The sequence below is a fragment of the Gorilla gorilla genome, chromosome 13, assembly GCF_029281585.2.
Source record: "Gorilla gorilla gorilla isolate KB3781 chromosome 13, NHGRI_mGorGor1-v2.1_pri, whole genome shotgun sequence".
Taxonomy (NCBI): domain Eukaryota; kingdom Metazoa; phylum Chordata; class Mammalia; order Primates; family Hominidae; genus Gorilla; species Gorilla gorilla.
The window spans coordinates 73,398,101-73,418,955 of record NC_073237.2 but is presented as its reverse complement, the minus strand read 5'-3'; the positions used below and the strand labels follow the sequence as shown (position 1 = coordinate 73,418,955).

The 20,855-nt window shown below is 34.7% G+C and overlaps 1 protein-coding gene across 6 annotated transcripts in view; it reads right to left on the bottom strand.

Moving 5' to 3' along the window:
• Positions 1 to 20,855, bottom strand: part of VPS13A (vacuolar protein sorting 13 homolog A) — a 238,492-nt gene that overhangs the window by 199,078 nt on the left and 18,559 nt on the right. For 5 of the 6 annotated variants that reach the window (XM_019033908.4, XM_055351759.2, XM_019033909.4 and 2 more), the window contains exons 2-10: positions 16,761 to 16,804; positions 15,347 to 15,389; positions 11,328 to 11,423; positions 10,657 to 10,758; positions 7,216 to 7,325; positions 6,066 to 6,125; positions 3,717 to 3,776; positions 3,431 to 3,511; positions 2,360 to 2,417 (exon numbers count right to left, since the gene is read on the bottom strand). In XM_019033908.4, the coding sequence (XP_018889453.4) occupies positions 2,360 to 2,417; positions 3,431 to 3,511; positions 3,717 to 3,776; positions 6,066 to 6,125; positions 7,216 to 7,325; positions 10,657 to 10,758; positions 11,328 to 11,423; positions 15,347 to 15,389; positions 16,761 to 16,804 (654 nt within the window). Of the gene's footprint in view, positions 1 to 2,359; positions 2,418 to 3,430; positions 3,512 to 3,716; positions 3,777 to 6,065; positions 6,126 to 7,215; positions 7,326 to 10,656; positions 10,759 to 11,327; positions 11,424 to 15,346; positions 15,390 to 16,760; positions 16,805 to 18,217; positions 18,235 to 20,855 lie in introns of those variants that run through there. The other variant, XM_055351760.2, reaches the window with a different exon arrangement.

Genomic DNA, 20,855 nt, shown 5'->3' with positions numbered 1-20,855 from the left:
GGATCTCACCTTGTGATCATGTGAGTCAATACTCCTTAATAAACTCATCTTTATATATACACCTGTCCTATTAATTCTGTCCCTCTAGAGAACCCTAACATACCTCAGATACATATTTTTTAATTGAAGAGCTCAGAAGAGAATTTATATCAACTCTTATCACCACGTCTACTCATCTACTCAGTATAAGGACTTCTCTCACAACTAAACTCTATCATATAAATTAACTATGCTCCTATCTGCAGCAAAGCTCTTCACTTGCGTACTAGACACCATTCTCTTTCACCTACATAAATCCAGAAACTGTCCCCCGTTTCTCCTGCATCATCAATTTGTCATGTTCTACTGGATCATTCCCATCTCAGCCTATAAACAAGCTGTCATCTCCCTGATTAAATATAAACACAAACAAAAAGAAACCCTTCATTCCCCCTTCGCTCTCCAACAGGTATGCCAGTTATCAATTTTTTACTTCTGAGCTCCAAACTTCTCCTTCATAGCCTGCTCTGAAAAATGATTTGGGGATCTTTAAATATGTTTCCTTTGAAGGCAGAGAATGTAGAGAAAAAAATTTTTTTTTTCTTTTTCCAGCTGGCGTAATGTTAAGCTTTATCAGTAGAGGACACTGGAGAGACACTGCAGGAGGAAAGAGTTATGCTGCCTGGTTCCAGTATGTTCATTCAATAGACTCCTGCAAGAACATGGCTTCTCCCACACCCAGCTCCTACAGAACCGGTAGCTTCTGCAGTGTCTGGTTCTTCCAGCACGGAGTTCTTCAGCAGCGGCCTTTTGCAGTACATGGCAGCTAGAAGCAGCCAGATGCCAGCAACTTCCCCCAGCACCTTGCTAAGGCAGTTTTGTACTGGAGTGCATTCAGAGAGACACCCCTCCATGAGGCTCCCTAGAAGTAATTTCCAGAAAGTTCCAGAGAGTGAAGTACCAACAGGTTTTGCTGGCACAGCACCACAGATAATTTCCTGCCATTCAATAAGCCACGCTATGTCCTCCAACAAGGTCTACAACTCAGTCCTGAGGGAGGGGGACCCTCTCTTTTGGGCACCCCGTCTTAGCCCTAGGGTAGGGGATGTTTCTTCTGTCTATATCTTTAGCATTTTTATGAGACAGTCCCTTGTTACTCCAGTCTCCTCTTATAGTTGGTAATTCTTTATATTAAATTTGTCCTCTTCAAATTACTCAGTACTTTCTCTCTCCTCACTGAACTCTGATACAGCAAAAATGACTTCAGGGCAAAGGAGAAATAAGTCGAATTTACGATTATGGATTTGAAAATCATAAACACATATGACAGATAACTCATCTGTTCTGAATATTTCCTATGAGAAGAGAATCAAGAAAATGAAACCAAATTCAAACCAATAAAAATAATTATTTTAAGAGTGGGCACAAAAAGAAGAATCACTTGAGTAGTCATGAAGGTGTATAATATAGACAGAAAAGTATCACTGAGCCAAGAAAGGAAATACTTTCAGGAAGGATATTCTATAGTTAATGACATCAGGCATGCAAATTCAATAATTAAGTTATCCATCACCAACTTTTATTAAGTGCCCTCATCATAGAAGAAACAGCACTTTTTTCTGTTTGTTTTTGTAGAGACGGAGTCTCACTCTGTCACCCAGGCTGGAGTGCAGTGGTGTGATCTTGGCTCACTGCAACCTCTACCTCCCAGGTTCCCAGGTGGCTCATGCCTGTAATCCTAGCATTTTGGGAGGCCGAGGCGGGCAGATTGCCTGAACTCAGGAGTTGGAGACCAGCCTGGGCAACATGGTGAAACCCCATCTCTACTAAAATACGAAAGAAATTAGCCAGGTGTGGCAGTGTGTGCCCATAGTCCCAGCTACTTGGGAAGCTGAGAAACAGCACTGATTTTTTTCTTTCTGTTTTAGTAATTCATTTCTGATTGTAAAAGTAATGGATGCTTATTTTGGAAAATTAGGAAAACATAGAAAAGTATAAATTAAAAAAATTTTAAATGTAGCGTGATCTTACTATTTTAAAAAAGGCTGTACTAGCTAGCCTTATTAAATTTTACTTGCCATTTTGAAAAGTCTTCATAAATATTACCCTAATTGTTATTGAATAATCCTTAGAAGTTTATCATAATTTATTAACATCTTTTGTTGGACATTTTCCCCTACAGTTTTGAAATATAGTCAAAAGCTTCATAACAATAAAATGTTACTAAAAAATATTATTTGCTTTTGTATATACATTATAAATACATTTAACTATATAGAAGGAAATTTAACATGAACTAGCACAGTGATAGCAACAATGCTAATTTAAAATTTATACCAATTACTTTAACTACTTTTTTTATCTTATAAAATGTACTTACCAAAATCATAACCTTCTGGAACAATATTTTCATTGACAATGCCATTCTTCAAGTCGTCCTATTAAAAGACAAATTGCTTTTATTTATATTCATGCCAATATGTCTTTTTTTGAGATAGAGTCTCCCCCTGTCGCCCAGGCTGGAGGGCAGTGGTGCAATCTCAGCTCACTGCAACCCCTGTCTCATGGACTCATGCGATTCTCCTGCCTCAGCCTCCCGAGTGGCTGGGATTACAGACGTGCCCCACCGTGCCTGGCTAATTTTTGTATTTTTAGTAGAGACAGGGTTTTAACATGTTGGCTATGCTGGTCTTGAACTTTTGACCTCAAGTGATCCACCCACCTCGGCCTCCCAATGTGCTGGGATTACAGGCGTGAGCCACCACGCCTAGCCATATTCATGCCAATATGACTTTATCCTAAAAAATCCTATTATCTGCAAAAGAAAAATGTTTAAAAGCAATTTTAAAAAACCAATTCAAACTTAGAACTTAGCTATGGCAAAATATTAAAGTAGTTAAACAATATCTCACCAAACTAATCTTATAAAAGAATGTTCTAGGAGCTATTTAGATTTGCAGGTATCATTGGGTGCAGTGGCTCACACCTGTAATCCCAACACTTTGGAAGGCTGAGTTGGGAGGATTGCTTGAGGCCAGGAGTTTGAGACAAATTTGGGCAACAAAAAGTGAGACCTTGTCTCTACAAAAAAATTTAAAAATTAGCTGGGCATGGTGGCGTGTGCCTATAGTCCTCACTACTCAAGAGGCTGAGGCAGGAAGGATGATTGCTTGAGCCCAAGAGTTAGAAGCTGCACTGAGCTATAATCGTGCCACTGCATTTCAGCCTGGGCAACAGAGCAAGACCCTGTCTCAAAAAAAAAAAAAAAGATATGGGGGTATGTATTCATGTTTGTGTATAGTTACACACATCTTCACCTGTATCTGTAAATTCTGCTAATAGAGTGTGCCTAGAAAAAAATACTGACTACAGTATATTAGATAAATGACAATGAATTAAACCTCATGCAAAATATGATACCAACAAATACATACAGAAAAAATTTACTTACCAAGGAGTTATCATAATCACTAAGATAAAACATCTGAGACTTCACATTCCAATAGGCAAACAGGTTATCCAATCGGATTAACTGAAAATAAAATTTGTTAGATGTCTCATTTTCTTTGAAGAATTTTTATCATACACTATTTTCAGAAGTCTCAAATAATTAAGTGAGCGATATCACAGAGTTAAACAAATAAGCAAAATTCACATACATCCTTATCTATATATTATCATTTGGCTTTCCAAAATTCTCTTAAGTCCATGAGTTGACAAACACAGTATTTATTTACCTTACGAACCAGTTTCTCAGTTTCATCATGTAAACATGGAACCCAGTATTGATCAGTTGTCTGAAAAGGAAAAAAAACAATGGCAGTAAAAAGGTCATTCCATTTGAAACGGCAGAGTGATAAATCATTATCTACCATACCCTAGACCAATGTCCCTTTCATGAAAATGCCTTTAAAGACATATCACTCCATCAAAAAATACTAACTGACCACAGTAAAGTGTCTGCTTTCAAGGAAGGAGCTCATTGCGGGTCAGAAAAGCAAACAAAGAAACAGGCAACTTCCAACAGGTAAGTGCCACAGCAGAAGTTAAATACTCATTTAACTTCTAAAACTCATAACTCATTTAACTTATAAAAGAATGTTCTAGGAGCTATTTAGATTTGCAGGTATCATTGGGTGCAGTGGCTCACACCTGTAATCCCAACACTTTGGAAGGCTGAGTTGGGAGGATTGCTTGAGGCCAGGAGTTTGAGACAAATTTGGGCAACAAAAAGTGAGACCTTGTCTCTACAAAAAAAATGCCCTCTCATTTCATTGAGAGGGCATGGCAGGAGCATCCAATTCAGGGGTGTGATGGATAAAGAGATGTTATATATAACCTAATATATAACATGTAACTAAAAATTATTGATTCTAAGGTTGACAGGGAATATGATTCACAACAGGCAGAGCCCCAAGGTACACAAATATATGGCACATTCAGACAACTAAAGTAGCTCAGTATGCAGGAGAATATAATGCAAAACAGACAGAGAAAAAAGGTAAAACCAGGTATATTGCCTGGGGTCGGTTTAAAAAGGGTTTATAAGTTGTTTAAGGATAAAACTAAGAGCAATGAAAAGCCACTGAGAGGAATAAAGTGATCAGATCTTTATTTCAGAAAGATGGTTTTCGTTTCTATGTGGAGAACTGAATGGATAATTAGAATAGTAGCTCTCAAAGTTTAGCATGCATTAGGATCACCTAGAGCAGTGGTCCCCAACCTTTTTGGCACCAACGACCAGTTTCATAGGAGATAACTTTTCCATCACGGGCACAACCTAGATCCCTGAGATGCGCAGTTCACAATAAGGTTTGCTAGGATCCTACGAGAATCGAATGCCACCTCTGATCTGACAGAGCTCAGGCGGTAATGCTCACTCCCGGCCCTTACCTCCTGTTCTGTGGCCCAGGAACCCTGACCTAGAAGGCTTTGTAAAACACAGATTGCTGCAACCAAATCCTAGAGTTTCTAACTGAACAGGTCTAGGCTGGCAGACAAGTTTCCAAAGGTGATGATTAGTAACTACTGTTATCATGGTTACCAATGATCTTCACATTGCCCAATCCAATGGCTAATTCTCCATTCTTATTTTTCAACATAATGACAGTATTTGAGTAACTTTTTGGAGGGCATTTTTTCTTTTTTCGTTGCAGTGGGGCCACATTTTAAAAAGAAACTGTGGAGTCTCTCTGAGCCTGCTCTGGCTTGGGAGGCTGCCCAATTTAAAAACAATAATAAAATTAAAAAGAAATCTTACACAAAACCCAATAGATATAACAAATAAAATCATGCAATGAAATACACAGCAGTTAAACTGAATGAATTTTGTTACATGTGGTAACACAGATAAATGTCAAAAACACTGGAAAGTGCAAAAAGGAACTCATAAAAGAGTCATATAAAAGGCGTAAACTTTTAAAATCCTACATTTTTAATAGATATATTATATAAAAGTTTTAAAATTTAGGATACTTATCTCTGGGGAAGGACGGGTGGGTGGAAGTAGAAAACAAAAGGGATTCAAACTTTATCCAAAACAGCTTATTCCTATAAAAATATTTAAGACTTTAAGCAAATAGGCTACTTTAATAGGCTCTTAATTTAACAGCCATCCATTCCGGAGGCAAGCATATGTTTCAAAATTCTCTACATGTTCTTGTATTTTTAAAATTCCTCAATTTCAAAAATTAAACAGGAAAACACTATGCTACAATATTAATAATGATATTGAGAAAAACTGAAGATTTTTGTTTTTCAAGGCTTGTCGAAGTTTCAGATATGAACATTTATTACTTGTATTTGGTACTTCTCATTACAAACTTGGAAATGGATTTTTTAAAGTAAGCAAAAGCATCTAACATCATAATTACCAATAATAATAGGACCTCATATTTCTGAATTTGATTTTCAACCATTTTTTGAAATGTGAATCTACATACCCTCGATTCCAATCCAATCAAGACCCTTTGTGCACCCGTTCTACATAGACACCTATTTCTGATGCTGGCATATACAAATAGTAGCAGTTTAATAGACTATATTGCACATTAAATATGGTTAAGATTCTTTTATAAACAAAATACCTGCATGCTCAGATTTTGAAGGGAAATACCAAATGACAGCGGTTTATCCCGATTTGTGATCTAAAGAGGAAAGAAAGTAAAATTTATTCAGATTTTTAGTAGTTGCATAAAATTCACTTTATAGAAAAAACTGTCAACGTGCAGTGGCTCCCGTCTGTAATCCCAGCACTCTGGAAGGCCAAGGCAGGAGGACTGCTTGAGCTCTGGAGACCAGCCTGGGTAACACAGTGAGATCCTGCCTCTACAAAAAAAAAATGTTAAGAAAATTAGCCAGGCCTGGTGGGGTGCAACTGTAGTCCCAGCTACTGCAGGGTGGGTGGGTGGGGGTGAGGTGGGAGGATCACTTGAGCAAGGAAGGTCAAGGTTGCAGTGAGTCATGATCGGGCAACTGCACTCCAGCCTGGCAACAGTGTGAGGCCTTGTCTTGGGAAGGGGAGGGGAGGGGAGGGGAGGGGAGGGGAGGGGAGAGAAGAGGAGAAGAGAAAGAAAGAGAGAAAGAGAAAGAGAGAGAGAGAGAGAGAGGGAGGTGGGGGGAGGAAGGGAGGGAGGGATAACTTTTTGGGAAGTAACTTATTTCAAACATTCAGAAACATTTTATTACTTTCCAGAAAAACTTTCATTCCTATATTTTTCCTAAAACAAATTAGAATACTAATTATTAATGTATTCGTGTTACACAGGAATATTATACTGCATGTTTTCCAGTTTACAAAAAAAATTATTAAAAAAGACTAACAAAATAGGATTATAAAGCAAATAATTATCTGGTTAAGAGAAAACAAATGACCTATTCAGGATCAAGGAATTATTTAAGGCTAGCTCCACTAATTGCTAGACCAGTACTCCAACCAGGAGGTAAATACAGCATACTTTAAAGTATTTTAAAAATACATAACTGCTAAATTCATAATTCCCAAGGCATTTCCTTCATGATCTAATGTCTGAACATTTTGGGAAAGTGTAAAATCAAGCACTCAACACTAAGGACTGCAAATTACAACTATAATTATAGAAAAGAAGGATCACATCATCTTTAGCTCTGTAACCTTTTGGGATTTAATAGATTGGCCATTAAAAAGTAGGTGTCAATAAATAGTAAAATAACTTACATATAAATATAAAAACAAATAACACATATTAAAATACTTACATCATCTTCATAACGAATATGGATACTGGAAATTTTCACCTGAAGATTTTTTATGATCTGTGTAACTAATTTTTCTGCAAAAGTGTCCTGTTTTTCCGGCAGATGTTGTTCTACAATTGCAAATATTCCTTTTTTAAAATTGAATGAAAAATGTACTCTATAAATATCCACATACTGAAGTAACATGCTTATGTTGCCTTGCTGAAATATACATATATATGTAAATAGAACACTAATAGCTTGCTTTCCAAAAGTCTTTCAAAAGCAAGTAAACATTTTTCAAAAGCTAGTTTATTGTGCCATGAGACTAAAGCAGACCATGTAGAATTTACTGGCATTAAATTTTATAATTTCTGTTAACCTATGCCTGAGTACAAAAATATATTTAAAAATGATTATTGGGTAAGAATTACAATAGACTTAAATGAGAAAATCCACTAACAGCAGCAAAGCAGAAATCTCTCAAAATTAGTGATACCACCATTAAGTTGCCTGTGTATAGATGTGTAAAACAGTTGAATATCCTCCTCCCCCAGTAAATACAAAATAGGAAATAAGATCTTCCTTTCTTCTTTTGAACAAGGATGAAAGAAGTTCATCAACTATTTCATGTTCAGAAAACAGTATTAACTATCTCAAGTTCCATTACTTTCCAAAGAAATAGAAAGAATCAAGAATTGGAGGGGCAAGGTGGCTCACACCTGTAATCCCAGCACTCTGGGAGGCCGAGGTGGGCAGATCATCTGAGGTCAGGAGTTTTAGACCAACCTGGCCACTATGGCGAAACCCCGTCTCTATTAAAAATATAAAAATTAGCCAGGTATGGTGGTCCATGCCTATAGTCCCAGCTACTTGGGAGGCTGAGGCAGGAGAATCGTTTGAACCAGAGAGGTGGAGGCTGCAGTGAGCCGAGATCACACCACTGCATTCCATCCTGGGAGACAAAGTGAGACTTTGTCTCAAAAAAAAAGAAAAAGCAAGAATAAAGAAGAATAAAGAATTGAGGTTCCTAATTTTTTTGAAATATGCCTTTGATAATCATAGTTATTATCCTTTTTCTCCCCTTAAAAATGCCAATGAAAGCTATATTCTTTTTTATTTCTAATTCTGTTCCTCTTTTCATATTTCTAGTCCTATATAGAAATAATATATATAAATCTATCTTTTCCTCTAATTGCCTATTACTCTCAAATTCAGCTGGCCCAGGAGGCCTTAGATAAAGGAAAGTTGAAGATACTAATCATATGTACCTCAAATACACCAGAGTTAAATGAATATATATACATATAAATAGATTATAGAATTAAGTAGACAACAGAATACAAGCTCTTTAAAGACAGAGGATCATATTTTAATCTTTGACTCTCACCACTACCTAATAAAATCTTTTCTTTTATAAATTCATTTAGTCATTCGATTAAATGTTAAGTCTTTCTTTCTCTACCCACTACTTCCTCCTGACTTCCTTATGCAGCACAGATTCCATGATATGTTATTTTACCAACACCTTAAATTCCTTTGCTCTTTTTTCTCATATTACTGTCAATAAAGTACCAATCCTGAATAAAACCAACTATCCATTTTACATGAAAAGCATATCAATGCCTATATCTTGCAGGGTAATGAAACAAAACACAAGATGAGTTTAAAACAAACAACAACAACAACAAAAAACCAAGTCACAGAACCCTGGAAAGACACAGGAACTGGAAACCCCACCAAACAAAAAATAGCAAACATGGAACACAGTGGAGAGAGAGGAAGATAACACAAGAACTGATTTAAATCTGTATAAGGAGCAGTTAAGTTAGGTCCCCTTCTCTCCCAGCCCAATATCCAAGCAACATCCCTTTCCCACCCTAGTGAGAATACAAGGGTTTATTTTAGAGAAAATGGCCCTAATAGGATCCAAATTTTGTACATGGGAGAACAGGGAGGTTAACTAAAAGCCTACAAAATAAACAGTCATACTTAAAGCCACTTTATTTATATATAAATAAAACATTTATATATATATCCATGATACTATTAACAATGAATTCTGATTTAACCAAAAATGTGATAGAACTATATAGAGAAGATGAAAAAATAGGGTCAATCTTCATAGTACATCATAAAAGGATGTGTGTGTAATATATATATTACACATTATATATTATATATGTCATATATATGCCAATGAAACACGAGATGAGTTTAAAATATGTAACGTCATTAATTGTTATAAAATATGTTATGTTATAGATAATATGCATGTTATGTTACATATAACATGTTTTATATATATATATATATAAAATATCTAAATAAATCAAGAAACAGAGGTGTGAGCACCATATTTAGCAATATAGGTGTGGGCCTGGGCCAGGAACAGTTGTTTTTTTTTTTTAATCCGGACACTATAATACTGCTTAACTTTTAAAGCTATGTATATATATTATCTTGATAAAATAAAAATAATTTTTAAAAAGAAAAGGCCTAAGAGACTTAGGAAAGAGGACTGGAGGTAAGGATAAATGACTACACATAATATAAACTAACTGTTACAGAGAAAAAACAGAATTACAAGAGATATTGCCAAGAATTACATGTTAAATCTCTATTAATGTTTGCCAACAAGTAAAACATTTATTATTGAAGCTTATTATTTTTTATTAAAAGAAAATCAATGCATTTCAGAGACAGTGAAGTCGGTAAACTTTTTAATTTTAAGATGTTTAACTATTAAATGAATGACAGAGGAGAAGAACATAAACAGATGACTAGGTTAAGAAAATGACTTCATGTTTCAAGATAAAGAACAGCATATTTACATGCCAAGGCAAAAAACCCACTAGGTGAGAGTTTAAAAAGTAGCTGGCAGTAAGCATCAGAGAACAAGTGAAAAGGAATTAGATTTCTTCAGGACACCGCTTCCAATAATGAAAAAGAGGTTGCAGTAATGGAACATATTGTCTAAGTTTAATTGGAAAATATGTGAAGCCAGAGGGTAAATAAACAGATACAGGCAACTAGAAATATGTCAAGAAACTAAGTATCTCCAAAAGGGTGAAGAATTGATATAAAGAGAATACAAAAGCAAAGGCTAGAAAATTAAGAAAATATGCTTGATAAAATTAATTGCTATCATTAAAAACTGACCTTACCTAGTATGTATATGTGTGTGTGTGTATATATATATATATATTTAAAATATGTAAACCTAAGAATAATAATAATAAGCTAGACATATTATTTGCCTTAAGATAAATTTCCATAAGGTAAAATTTCTGTACACATAACAAAGCATACAAACCACATTAAAATTCCCCATGCAATGAGATTCTATCATATTTCTTAAATAATCTCAGCATCTCCAGAGAAAAATAATATTCAATTATGATAAATATTTAGGTCTTTTCTACTTCTCTTATTAGCATTGTTATTTACTGTTTTCTTTACCTTGATCAACTACTTTTTGTTTTGCTTCTTCTATTCTTTTCAGTTCCTGTTGCTTTGCTTCCATGAGTTGTTTCTCTTCTTTTAAAGGATCATATTTTATTCCTATAGGAAGATTAAAAAGGAAGAATCATAACTACCTTAAATTTAAATATAGTCATTCCAAAAAAATCCTTACAAATAATCATTAATTGGCCGGGCGCGGTGGCTCATGCCTGTAATCCCAGCACTTTGGGAGGCCAAGGTGGGCGAATCATGAGGTCAGGAGTTCGAAACCAGCCTGGCCAACATGGTGAAACCCCATCTCTACTAAAGATACAAAAAACTAGCTGGGCGTGGTGGCAGGCGCCTATAATCCCAGCTACTCAGGAGGCTGAGGCAGGAGAATTGCTTGAACGCAGGAGGCGGAGGTTGCAGTGAGCTGAGATGGTGCCACTGCACTCCAGCCCAGGTAACAGTGCGAGACTCCATCTTAAAAAAAATAATAATAAATAAATAATAAATAATTCAAAGTCGCCAAAAATGTAGAGTAAAAGCCAATTTAATTTGAATTAACAAATATCAAATTTAAATATTAAAATCTCAAAAAAATTCCAAAATTATTTTGAATATAAATATTTTTCCATCCATAAAAAAGAATAACTTAAATTATAATTTTTTAAAATTTAACTTACTAGAAGAAGGCACTATAAGTAAATAAATTTCTTCCAATACGGCTTCAACAGGTTGAGTATAAAGGTTTTTCCATGGAATTATAAGTTTCAGATTACCTACATTTTTGGGGGGAAAAAAAAAAAAGGACAAAAAATATTACTCCTTCAACCTGCATTTATGGTTAGTCTATTTTCTGTCAGGCATTAGAAGAGATAACAAAGTGGCCTTTGTCCTAAAGCGCTTAATCACTTTATTGAAAGCTATTTTACAACTACAAACAACAAGTGTTTGTTGTAATGATTTGAAATTATTGTATTTATATCAGTATTGTTGGAAAACCTAGATTATATTCGAAATATACAAGTTTCTATTTACAGTTCTCTGTACCATAAACAAAGCAATGTTCTTCTTCCCTTAATCAACAATCCTTAATATCATAACTTTGAATTTCCCCAATTCCTACTCTAAACCTCCATATATATTTTTTTTAATGCTTTAAGATGGTAGATTAGGCCAGGCGCAGTGGCTAACACCTGGAATCCTAGCACTTTGGGAAGCTAAGGCAGGTGGATCGCTTGAACCCAGGAGTTCAAGACCAGCCTAGGAAACATGGCAAAACCCTGTCTCTATGAATAAAAACTAAAAAAGTTAGCCAGGCGTGACAGTATGTGCCTGTAGTCCCAGCTACCTGGGAGGCTGAGGTGGGAGGATCTTGAGCCCAGGAGGTCAGGACTACAGTGAGCCATGATCATGCTACTGCACTCCAGCCTGGGTGATAGAGTGAGACCTTTACCTCCCCCAAATGAAAGGTAGATTGTATACTTTAAATAAGTGTGTGTATGTATATTTTTCATTATATGTATGTGTGTTACATACGTATGTATGTATGTATAGTAATTCACATATACACATATGGTAATAATGACACATATAAACTATATATATGAAAACTACACATAAAGTAATAATAGAACATTCTGGGTAATATTTGAAAATTATGCAAACTAATGAAAACACCCTAAGAAAATCAAACAGCAAAGAATTTTTTTTTAAGCGTTAAGGGTTCTTGAACTACAAAAACACTATGTATGGGGTTTCTTATACTACTCACTCTAGTTTTGTATCTTGAGAATATTTTCGTAATAGAGAGTTTTAAAATATTTTAAAATTGTTTAAATGGTATGAGTGTCTAGATTTATACAGCTGCCATAATTGTGTAAGGAATAGATTATTAAATATACTATGTTACTAAAACTGGTTAGTGATTGGGAAATTTTTTTAAATCCACTTAGATCCATCTCATGATATTTTATAAACTCCATGTGTAGAAAACTTCAAACTGAGAAAAAGATTTCATCATACAATATCACTTCAGAGAAAAATGAACTATCTGATTTCTTCTTTATATTTTTTGTAGAGTCACAGTCTCACTATTTTGCCCAGGCTGGTCTCAAACTCCTGGCCTCAAGCAATCCTCTTGCCTCTGCCTCCCAAAGTACTGGGATTACAGGTATCAGCTACCCTGCCCGGCCTCTAAACTATCTGATTTCTAAAAGAGGAATAACTTTCTAAGTTTTTAAACCAGAGAACATGGGGATCATTTCAAATTTCTGTACAGACCAAAAATATAACCAAAATGAAATAATAAGATTGTGAAAAAACTGTAACAAATTTGACACAGTTAATTTATTTATAAATGTACCAACAGACTGCTTAAAATACATACAGTAATACTTCAAATAAAGTAAATGAACAAAAGGACAAAGAGCAATTACAAAACTGTAAAAATAATAAACACATATTAACAGTGTGCCATTTTCACCACAAATGTTTTTTTAAAAAATCCAAACTTGCACCAGGCACAGTGGCTCACATCTGTAACCCCAGCATTTTGGGTGGCTGTGGTAGGAGGATCCCTTGAGTCCAGGAGTTCAAGACAAGCCTGGGCAACATGGCAAAACCCTGTCTCTACAAAAACTACAAAAATTAGCCAGGCATGGCGGCGTACACCTGTAGTCCCAGCTACTCGGAGACTGAGGTGGGAGGGTTACTTGAGCCAGGAAGGCATAGGTTGCAATGAGCCAAGATCGCACCACTGTACTCCAGCCTGGGCAACAGAGCAAGATGCTGTCTCAAAAACCAACCAAACAAACAAACCTTTTCTTCCTTCCCTTATAAAATGTAGACTCCTAGTAGAAAATTTGGCAAATTTCAAAAAATATACAGACATAATTCCAAAAACCTTCCACAGAAGACAACCTCTTTTATAATATGTATATGTGTATTTATATTTGATATATCTATAATTCTGCATTCTAAACGAGAGAAATTTTGAAAGATCAATACCCAATAATAGCAAGGGGACAATACATTCCTATAAAACTGATTGTACTACTGTATCATTCATTTGGAAACATGTACTACTTTCATACAACAAATTGTGCCCCTACTATTATATACCAAGTAATGTGCTAAGTGGTGAGGATACATTAAAAATTAAACCCACTTCTTCTCAAGAAACTCGATGTCTACTAGAAGGGGGAAAAAAACAGTGATATTTTTAAAAGACAGGTGCTATGACAGAGGTACACAACACCTTAAATGACTCTCAGAATTATCTTGGGTTTAGTTCAGTGTACTTTCTACTATCTTATATTATCATTGAAAATTACCTTATCATTTTTAAACAAGATTAGGCAAGAAAAGAGAAGGCAGGCAGATTCTAAAGAAAATAGGTCTATCTACTCTCCTGATATATTTTTTGACTGTTCTCAAATTGAGGTTAAATTTACATACACTGAAATATGACAATCATCACTGTAAAATTCAATGACCTTTGGTAAAAGTTTAAAAGTTATATAAAAACATGTATTGTAATATTTCTGTACCAATGGAAAAATAAAATTATTCTACAATATCCAAATATGCATTCACTGGATTATTATGGTACACAATAAATGAGATCAAATCAACTCAGATTATGAGAAATCCTTTTTATACACTAATGAAAAAATATAAAACTGTAAAAATAGCATAATTACAAGTATTTCAATACATATAAACTTGTAAGTATTTAAAATGTACACATGTAAATAATCAGAAATATGAAAAAATTAAAATGTTAGGTAGATAAAAATGGGTGACATTCTCCCCCTCTTACACTAAACAGTCTTTAAAAGGTAGGAGTGGGGAGGACAGAATTCTACTGTCAGTAACATATGATGATGAAAGTTTTCTATGGTATGTGGTCTAATAATACCAACCATAAGTACACATAATTATGAAGACCTTTATCATGTAATCTAGGTAACCTTTCAGAATACTTTGTTCCCCAAGTGACAACAGTATAGCTTCAATAACAATGTATACATCCTACCACAAAACTATCTATATAACAAAAATATCTCCAAGTCCCAACTAAAGACACTATTATCTTGCACAATATTTAAACCAGTAAAACTGTAACACAAGAAACATTGCAGATAAGTTTTTATTAAAGATGTTAAAACCTCAAATTCCAATCATTTACTGCTCAACCAATATATTTAAGATATAAACAGTAAACACTGGTAAAAATAATACCAAACAAGAAAAAGCACAGTATTTTCTGAAAACATACAAAAACTTGCAGAGCAGAAATTAGTTTTCAAATCGGCCCCTAGTCACAGGGCCTGGATGATGCAGAACCTATTCTTTACACAATATATCCAATATTAATCAAAATATAGCAGTGGTAACTAGACAGAAACCTAGGAAACTGAAACAGTTAAGCTCTCCCTTAGAGGTAATCCTTTGAATTAACTCAATTTACCACCTAAAGAGATATGTAATGTATTAGGATATCAAATACTAGGCAAGGGATATATGTATTGGACAATATTTTTAAGTTGCACAACAAAGCTCTACTGAGACAAAAACACATGATTATTTTTAATTGATGCTCAGAAACATGAAAAATATCACATAATAGATATATTAGGCAAATTATTCTGGCTGCATGTCCAGGAAGGAGGATATCCCAATAATGAATATGGCTTACCTATGTGACCAACTTTAACTTTAAATGGTACATCCAGTTGACTCTACAGAAGAAATTTATATATACACAAAACATTAGTAGATATAGAGTTTAACAACATAAATGAATACTCTTTACTTCCAAAAATTATTTCAAGGGATTTTTTAATAAACTTACACATTTCCTTATCATCAACATTTATTTAAATATATAAACATATAATTGCAATATTATTATCAAATCCATAAAATCCAGGGAAGCTGCTCTTTTAATAATAATTGGGGATAAAGGTCTACAGTAAAAATGACCAGAAAATCTACTCATATCAAATCATTACCAATTTTATATTATTCTAAGAAAAAGAAGTGGCAATTACAATGTCATTTTATGCTTTTAGGGAGATTAAAACTCTATTTTGCAAAATACGCGTTTTGTAAAAAATAAACTTTCAAAACATTCTCCCCATTCAAAGGATAGCCTTTTAAATAAATGGTGCTAGGAAAACTAGATATCCACTCGCAAAAACACGAAACTGAACCCTTATCCTATACCATATACAAAAATTACCTCAAAATGGATCTAAGATCTAAACCTAAGAGCTAAAACTATACAACTCTTAGAAGAAAACATAAGGGAAAATCTTCATGACATTAGATTCGGTAAAGACTTCTTGAATATGACAATAAAAGCACAAGCAATTAAAAAAATGAACTAGTCTTTATCAGATTAAAAACTTTTCAGCTGCTCAGGAGGCTGAAAGGGAAAGACAGCTTGAGCCTAGGAGCTGAAGCCTACAGTAAGCTATGATCACACCACTGCACTGCAGCCTGGGATGACACAGCATGAGCCTGTCTTAAAAAAAAAAATCAGAAAACAAGTTAAAAATTTGAAATAAGAACATCTGTATTTTTTGTATGTTTGTTTTTGTTTTGTTTTGTTTTGAGACAGAGTCTCACTCTGTCACCCAGGCTGGAGTGCAGTAGCACGATCTCCATTTACTACAGCCTCCACCTCCCGGGTTCAAGCGATTCTCCTGCCTCATCCTCCCTGGCAGCTGGGATTACTGGCGTCCACCACCATGCCTGGCGAAGCTTTTTGCATTTTTAGTAGAGACGGGGTTTCACCATGTTGGCCAGGCTAGTCTCGAACTACTGACCTCAAATAATCCACCTGCCCTGACCTCCCAAAGTGCTGGGATTACAGGCGTGAGCCACCATGCCCAGCCTAAAACAATATGTATTTTTAAATAGAAAAAAAATCACACTGTCCATTTGTGCTTTCAGGGAGATCAAAACTCCATTTTGCAACATTTTGCAAAAATTATTTACAAAAAACTTTCTCAAATTTAAATAATTTAAGGTGACAAACTGAATCAGGAAGAATTATACATAATTAAATGCAATAACTTTACAAATTTTTCATAGTCAAAACCTACCAGGGCATTTTCTTTAATCTGAAGATTCTTGAGGGCCACAGCTCCTAAAAAAGATTAAAAAAAAGATTCAAACAATCAAATATTTTTCATTTTAAAAAGTTAATCAGTATGCTCCTGTCATAATCAGGAAAAATATATAAATAATGTGCATAACAGATAATATAATCTGCCTAAAATCTTATTATCTCACCTTCATTCTTCTACATAGTCTAACAGAGTATGCTTGACCAAATCTTCACTAATTGTATCTTTTGACCTCTGCAATTGTAGCTCAATGTTAATATATACAAACATTTTAATCAGAATTATACAAATGAGTCTAACAAAGTAGCATGATACAAGATCAACATGCAAAAAGTAAACTACATCTAAATATACTTGCAATAAACCATTGTGAAAAAATTATTTAATGCAAAATCAGTAAGCCCCAAGATACATAAATAAAAACTTCCCAATTCAAAGCCAATAAAAAAAGAAAATGAGAAAAATAATAGAACAGAATGTCTAAGAACTATAGGACAATTGCAAAAGCTGTAACATACAGGTAATGGGATTAACGAAAGTTTAAAATACACTGCTATAACATTAGGATGTTACATGTAACCCCATCGTAACCACAAAGAAAATATCTTTAGAACATACACAAAAGTCATCCAGGCATGGTGGCAGGCACCTGTAGTCCCAGCTACTTGAGGAGGCTGAGGTGGGAGGATCACATAAGCCTAGAAGTCCAGCTTGGGCAACACAGCGAGACCTCATTGCTATCTTGATGTTAATATTAATTATGTTATTAGTTAATTAAACACAAAATGAATCAAAGTTGCTATAAAAAATTAACTAAACCAAAGGAAAGGCACTAAGGGGTAAAACAGAAAGAAGAAATGCTGTAAGACACATAGAAAGTAATTAGCAAAATGGCAATATTAAGTCCTTCCCTATCTGTAACTACTTCAAATATAAATGGCTTAACTCTCCTACAAAAAGACAGATTGGCAGAATGGATTAAATAAACAGGATCCCAGCCAGGAGCGGTGGTTCATGCCTGTAATCCTGGCACTTTGAGAGGCTGAGGCAGGTGGATCACCTGAAGTCAGCAGTTCGAGACCAGCCTGACCAAAATGGTGAAATCCCATCTCTACTAAAAGTACAAAATTAGCCGGTCATGATGGTGCATGCCTGTAATCCCAGCTACTTGGGAGACTAAGGCAGGAGAATTGCTTGAACCCAGGAGGCGGAGGTTGCAGTGAGCCGACATCACGCCACTGCACTCCAGCCTGGGCAACAGAGTAAGACTCCATCTCAAAATAAATAAATAGAGAGAAAGAGAGAGAGAGAAAAAATAAAAGTACGTGGTCTACAAGAAACTCACTTTGGCTCTAAGGACACTCATAGGTCAAAAGCAAAAAGATTTAAAAAAAAGTAAGCCCATGCAAAAATAACCAAAAGAGCAAAGATACCTGTGCATCACTAATCCAAAACTCCAAAATCGGAAACTTTCTGAGTGCAGACATAATACCACAAGTGGATGACGAAGATGAAGATGATGATGTTACCAATGCAAAAAGGTACCTATAGACCACATGGTACATGGTGAAAATGTGTGATGGGCTTATTAAAGGACTGGAGCAGCATGCATTCATAACAGAACTATAAATTATGACAGTTTATAAAATCAGACTTCTCAGACAAAAAAGAGTTAGTGAGGCAGATGGTTCTGGAGGAAACATTTTTAAAAGCCATCTAGCAAAATGCCTCCTCATCCCTTGAGGATCCAATTCCGGGCCCCTCAACTGCTTCTAATGTTTCTTCTCACTTGAAAAATAAAATAAAATAAATACAGTACATTCTACAGTTACCTTTTAATCAAAACACAGCATTGTAGGTGGAGACTGAAAGCCTGCCTGCCACTGTTTGTTGCTGCTGCTGTTTAACAGTGGATACATATATTCCCAGTGATGCTACTGTGCTGCTTACTCACCCTGAACACATTATATTTTCACTGAATTAATGGTACCTCATATGTCTTACTGTTAAGAACTTACGTGTGAATAAATGTGAGAAAATGATTGCTGATCAGCATATAAATTCAGTCAAGAATAATGATGATGCCAAACAACCACAGATTGTCCACATGGGCAGCTGAGACAGTGACACCTCTCCTTTCTGATGGTTGAAGGTACACAAGCTTTGTTTCATGCAGAAAATTATTTAAAATATTGTATAAAATTATCTTTGGGCTATGTGTACAAGGTATATTTGAAACATAAATGAATTTTGTGTTAGACTTGGGTCTCATCTCCAAGATATCTCATTATGTATATGTACGTATTCTAAAATCTGAAGAAAAAAAAATCCAAAATCCATATCACTTCTGATTCCAAGCATTTCAGATAAGGTATATTCAACCTATACTAATATTAGACATATAAACTTTAAGTCAAAATCTGTTACAAAAAACAAAGAAGGGCATTATATAATGAGAAAACCGACACTTCACTAAAAAGATGTAACAATTATAAACATGTATGCACCAAACATGAGACCAGCAAAACATATGAAGCAAACACTGACAGAATTGAGGAGAGAAACAGATAGCACTACATTAACAGTAGAAGACTTCAATACCCCACTTTCAGTAATGGACAGAACAACCACACAGAAGATTAATAAGGAAATATAGGACTTAATACTATTGACCAACTGGACCAAAAGACACATACAGAACACTCCACCCACCAACAGCAGAATACACATTTTTCTCAGGTGCACATGGGACATTCTCCAGGATATATGTGAGATCATAAAACAAGTGTCAAAATTTTTGTAAAGAGAAAAGAAAACATACAAATGGTCAACAGGTATATATATGAGAAAAGGCTCAGCATCACCCATCATCAGATAAATAAAACTCAAAACCACAAGAAGATATTACCTCAACCTATTAGACTGGCTATCATCAAAAAGACAAAAAAATAACAAATGCTGGTGTGACTGTGGAGAAAGGGAAACTCTTACACACTGTTTTTGGGAGTATAAATTAGTACAGCCATTATAAAACACACTATGGAAGTTCTTCAAAAAATTTAAAAATAAAATTACCATATGATCCATCAATCCCACTAATGTATAAATATCCCAAAGAAATGAAATCAGTTTGTTGAAGAGAAACCTGCACTTTATGTTTATTGCAGCACTTTTCACAAAAGCCAAGATATGAAATCAAGCGCCTACAAACAGATGCACTGCTAAAGAAAATGTGGTATATATATATATATATACACAGTGAAATACTATTCCCCATTAAAAAAAAAAAATATATATATATATATATATATATAAAATCTTGTCCTTTGCAGCAACACAGACGCACCTGGAAGGCATAATGCTAAGGGAAATAAGCCAGGCACAGAAAGACAAATACTGCATGATCTCACCCGTGAAATCTAAAAAAGTTGACATCTCATAGAAGTAGTGTATAGAATAGTGGTTGCCAGAGGCTGGGGAATACTGGCGAGAGGGGAAATAGGTAAAGATTGGTCAATGAGAACAAAGTTACAGTAAGATGGGAAGAATAAGTTCTGGTGTTCTATTGCACAGCAGAGTGACTATAGTTAACAATACTGTATTGCATATTTTAACACAGCTAGAAGAAAGATTTTGAATGTCCTCACCACAAGGAAATGATGAATGTATAAGGTGATGGATATTCTAAATACCAATTTGATTTTTATACAATGTATACATGTATTGAAACATCACCCTGTACCTAATAAATATGCACAATACATGTCAATTAAAAACAAAATTGTAAAATTATAAAAGATTGACGTTATGCAAGGTATCTTTTCTAGTAACAATAAATAAATAAAATAAATAAGGAAATAACAGATGGAAAACAGAACATTGAACAAATATATGAAAATTAAGCACTCTTAAATAAGAAATGGGTCAAAAAGGTAATCCCAAGAAAAATTAGAAAATATCTTGAGATGAAAATAAAAACAGACTGTACCATCATAATTAGTATGATACAGCAAAAGCAGCGCTAGAAGGAACATAAAGCTGTAAATGCTTATGTTTAAAAAGAAGAAACAT